Below are 5269 nucleotides of genomic sequence, written 5' to 3' on the forward strand. Positions count from 1 at the left end.
AGTTGTCAATACAATTAATTGAAGAGGAAGGACAGGCTTCTGCTGTTACAGGAAAAGCAGGGAAGGGAGAGTTCCTAACCACTTTCAACTATATGGTGGAGAACATTAGCTCCCAAAAAAGTAGCTGTTCCCTCAGGGCATTAGTATCCAAACTGAGCCCACCTTCTACCCACACAGGGTGGGGAACGATGACCCTAGTGGAAATGACGGAGACAGAAAACAAGAACAAAAAAGGGAAGTCATATTAGCAAACCATTACCCCACACTACCACCCACTTCTTACCTTCTATCCAGAACAGACAAGAAAGGGAATATTCAGGTCACATTTGAGTTTCCTAGCTGAAGGCAAGAGTGAGCGGGCCATTCTCCCTTTCATCATGTTTCCAAGTACTTTAACAGACAGGAGCCTTAAGACTGCTTTTTCTTGAATTCACTGAGGATGTTGAAAGAACTCATGTAGCAAGCTATCTCTTAAAAGTATTTTTAGTTCCTGGCCCAGGTTTCGTTTTTTCCCCAAATTCTCATAATGCTCAGACTGAGGATCCATCAAACTGTAACTAGGCCCCAACCCTGAGCTGGAAAACTCTGAGAAGGCAATAGATAGTCTCAAGGCTCAATCACTATGGTTTCCTTGACTCTTGAGTACAGTGACCTAAATGAGTCCATATACAGTTCAAATAGAACCTGGGAAAAGGAAGATTCGTACACAATAGGGTCAGGAAAGTGGAGCAGGGGTAACCCCATCCTTCTCTATGGCAGCATTCATGGTTCTGCTCTAAGTCCTAAGAGCGATATCCAAGTAGCAATGGCAAGAAAGAACTCACATCAAAGCCAGAAGATATAGCAGCAAGGAAGTCTTATATAAGAGAAATGTTTAGGCATGACACTGCATGTAAACATACACACACACACACACACACACACACACACACACACACACACACGCAAAATTAAGTTATTTTCCCATCCCAATCCAAACAGAGGGAGCCATGAGAAGATTCTCCTCTAAGTCTTCCATAAAAACAGGTAAAACAAAACCAACATTAAAACTTAAAAACTTAAGAGAACAACAACAACAAAAACCCCCAAACAACAACAACAAAAGGAAACTTGTGTAGGCTTCAGAAGCAGGAACACTGGAAGATGAACTGAAATTGGTCAAGATAAAAGCTAGAGTGGTAAGTAGCACCGGGAACCATGAGCTGCCTCAGATATCCAGCGGGACAGTGACAGGGCCATGGCCAAGCCAGACAGATGAGGCTGGACCCTTCACTGGGGCACAGAATGAGGTGAGAAAACATTTCAGATAAAGCATCACTGTTCTATTCTGCTCACCTCAGGACTGCCACCCTCCTACCCTTCAAAAACCCCCACTTAAGGGCTGAATCAGAGGACAGTTTTGATCCGCCAGCCACGTCCCATCCACTTCTCTCCCAGCCTCCAAAGTCAGGCAAGGACTTTTGGAGGTCTTTTCCTAACTTCCAAGAACAAAGACAGCCACTGCTGCCCACAAGGTCCAGTGGACCGAGTGAAGTACTGTCCTTTGTGAGGGCAGAGAAGGTGTCGACAGTCTGACTTCACCATAGCAGAGGTCTGGCTGCCCAATTTCAGGAAGAGGAGATTCTACAACCACGCCAGGGAAGCAAGGCCCGTTTCAGGGCTCTTAGCACGGAACTCATTCATATTACTGAGGGCAGATGGAAAAAGTTCCCTCCTGCCTGGCCACTGTGCTCTTCTATAGTTCAGTGGTGCCCCTGGAGGACAGTGTGACCTGTCATAATGATCGAGACAGACCCATAGGTTGGCTACATCACCAGTAACTCAAAAGTGGGAAAAGACTGTTCCACCAAACTTATGTCCACAGTAATTCACGATGATATGAATCTTCCAGGTTGGTAATGCAGCTGCAGAGGTCCACTTCATCCTCACAGTATCAAAACAAAATCTTCAGCTGTTTGTAAGCCACCTTGTCCTTTGCCAAACCTTTGCCTCTGAGTGGGATGGAAAGACAGGGCTTTTGATGAGCCAAAGGCGAGGCCTTGTCCCCACATCAGCTGAAATCACTGAAAATGCTGGACCTTTGGAAAACAGGTGATTCTGAACTTCTTGTAGACAAGGTCTAGGGCTTTCTACCGAATTCAAATGGGAATTAATATGTTTTAGTATCCAAGTTCCACACCTGACTTCCATTTGTATCAAAGAGGCCCAATTGGAGGCTTAGGAATCCCAGGAGCAGTCCACTGAAGCTGACTGATTATGGCCTGACCATCAACAGCATCCAGACTTTGCAGGAAGCCCTTGACATCAAGCAGATGCAAAATCTGAGAAACAGAAGAATTTTGTACGCTGGGTACACAGCTGCTCACCTGTGTACTGAGGCAGTACAGGGATCCTGTACATCCAGGTGTATTTATAGAGCTCAAAATACAGCACGATGCCTGGACAGGATTTCAGAGCTGGCTCTGGGTACCACTTCAAATGGATCCAAATTCCTAAACTCTCTTCTTTGAGGGTTTTTTTTTTTTTGTTTTGTTTTGTTTTGTTTTTCTTTTTTAAATGCTAAGATCTTTAAGGGTAACTGGGACTTTTATCTGCTTTTTTCTTTTCTTTTCTTTTCTTTTTCTCTTTTCCCCCCCTCCAACTTCACTTACTCCTCCAAGCCACGGGAGAAGTCTACATTATCATCCTGGTCCCTGTAGCGCCCTCTCTCATGTTGTGACTACTGGAATTCTGGAGGTGACCGCTGCAGCTCCCCCTGGGGCTGGTTTCCAGGTTCTCCAGGAAGGGAACAAAGCGGGAGGTCGCATGCTCCTTTGTCTTCCACTGGCTGACTGCCCAAATCCTTCACGCTACCGGTGTCTGCGAACTCCAGGTAGAAGTAGCCACACTTGACCGCCCGGTGCACCTCAAAGCAGAATCCCAGGCAGGAATCCTCTATCAGGTCTGTGTAGATCTCCTGGGCGATGGCCTCCAGCTTGTCAGTATCCAAGTTGGCCAACGAGATCTCCTCCATCTTGATTGGTAAGCACTGGTTTTTACTCACCGGCAGAGAGAGACTCGTTGGGCTCCCCAGGCCTGCGCTAGGACTGCAGGCCTCTCTGGCCATGTCCCTCTGGGTCCGAGACAGCAGCCTCCCAGCGACAGTAACGGCTGCTCCGCAGCCCCCAACGTTTGCCTCGCTCTGATGACACCCACGTTCGGGATTCTGAGCTGCACCCCGGGGCCGACTCACTGCTCAACTGTCTCAACACCTCACCCAGCCGTTCTCTGGTGTCTCTTATGTATAGTGAATACATTATCTGTAAATAGAGATACTTTGTCTTCATCTTTTCCTGTTTATCTTTCTCTGATTTCCTTGTCTTGTCTTATGGCTGTAGCTTAGACTTCAAGTACTATATTGAATAGAAGCGGGGAGAGTGGACACCCTTGTCTTGTTCCTTATCTCAGTGGCAATGCTTTTAGATTTATTTTCTCCATGCATCAAGGTGCTAGAAGTTAGTTTGTTGCACATAGTCCTTATTATGTTGAGACATGCTCCTCCCATTGCTAATCTCTCTCTTTTTTTTTTTCATGAGGGGATGTTAAATTTTGTCAATAGCCTTTTTTTGGTGCCTTTGAGATGATCATGTGGTTTCTGACTTTGAGTCCATTTATGGATGAAGTCTATCAATTGACATATGTTGAATCATCTTGGCATTGCCAGAATGAAGCCAACTTGGTCATGAGGAACGCTCTTTTGTAAGTGATCTTGAATTTGGTTTGTGAGCATTTTACTGAGAATTTGCATCTGTGTTCATCAGGGAGACTGGTCTATAATTTTCTTCGTATGTCTTTATGGAATTCTGTTTTCATATCTTATACTGGCCACTCTCTTAGTTAGGCTTGCTGTTGTTGCAGTGAAACACCATGACCAAAGCAACTTGGGAAGGAAAGGATTTATTTGGCTTATGCTTCCGCATCACAGTTCATCATCAAAGGAAGTCAGGACAGGAACCTAGCGGCAGAAGCTGATGCAGAGGCCATGGAGGGGTGCTGCTTTTTGGTTTGCTCTCCATGGTTTGCTTTCTTATAGTCCCCAGGACCACCATCTGTCACTGTTTAAGAAAATGCCCCACAAACTTGCCTACAGCCTGATCTTATGGAGGCATTTTTTTCTCAAAGAGGCTGCCCCATCTCTGATGATTCTAGCTTGTGTCAAGTTGACATAAAACTAGCCAATACAAATGACCCCTTGTCAACTTGATGCACAAACACATCATTTTTCAATTAGAACCTTCTCTTTTTCATGTATCCCCCAAGATGGACCATTAATATTAACATCACAATATAAGACATAAATAACTTTAAAAGTCCCACAGTTCTTACAAATTCGGACACACTAAAAGTTCAGTCTCTTTAGAATATCATCTCTTTGAAAAATCCAAACTCTCTTTTAAAATTTCAGATTATTTCAGCTGTGGGCTCCTGTGAAAATCAAAATTAAATACTTTCTTCAAGAGGAAGAGCCAGGGAACAGTCACAAATTGAACCAAGCAAAACCAAGTTCCAACAGTGTAAATGACTCAATGTCTAATTATCTGGAATTTACTCATGATCTTCGGGGCCCCTTCAAGGGGTTTGGGTCACTTCCCCAGCTCTGCCATCAGCAGCACATACAGCTTGTTTTCTAGGTTCCAGCTGGCTCTACTCCACCGCTGCTGCTGTTCTGAGTGGTCATGCCATGATACTGGCATCTCCAAAATGCTGAGGTCCCTTGCTGTCACTGGGCTGCAATTTCAAAAATAACCTCTTCTGGGCTTTCTTCAGGGACTCCAGCCCTGCCGCACAGTGCCAAGCCTCAGGTGCTCTCTGTGTCCCCTTTATACCCTCACAACCAGTACGACCTGGGTGACCCTGACTCTACCAAGTTCAGCTGTTAGCATGAGGTACACCCTCAGCCATTTCTGAAATACATCTTCTGTGTGCTGACCCTGAGGAAACACATCCAAGGAGGTTTCGCCTCAGTGATGCTTGTCTCTTCTTAATCACCTCGAATTCCATAGCTCCAGCTAACCAGAATCAATTTCCCCAGTAACCCAAAGGTATCACTTCAACACTGCTGTTCTCTTGTTAATTAGGGCCAATTCTTCAGCCCCAGCTGACCAGAATGACAGAATCTTAGTGTACAATAGCATGCAGTCCTGACAGAGTCTTTAAACTTTCCTCTGAAACTTCACAAGCTAGGCCTTCATTGCTACACTGCTCTCAACATTCTCATCTTCCAAGCTCT

The 5269-nt window shown here is 45.1% G+C and overlaps 1 protein-coding gene across 1 annotated transcript; it reads right to left on the minus strand.

The window, feature by feature from the left end:
• Positions 1-1300: 1300 nt before the first annotated feature.
• On the minus strand, positions 1301-3180 carry LOC131913108 (ataxin-7-like protein 3B). Its single transcript, XM_059265518.1, has one exon. The coding sequence runs from the start codon at positions 3104-3106 to the stop codon at positions 2720-2722; it is 387 nt and encodes a 128-aa protein (XP_059121501.1). The 5' UTR covers positions 3107-3180; the 3' UTR covers positions 1301-2719.
• Positions 3181-5269: the final 2089 nt, after the last annotated feature.

This window comes from Peromyscus eremicus, chromosome 6 (assembly GCF_949786415.1).
Source record: "Peromyscus eremicus chromosome 6, PerEre_H2_v1, whole genome shotgun sequence".
In the NCBI taxonomy this organism is placed as follows: domain Eukaryota; kingdom Metazoa; phylum Chordata; class Mammalia; order Rodentia; family Cricetidae; genus Peromyscus; species Peromyscus eremicus.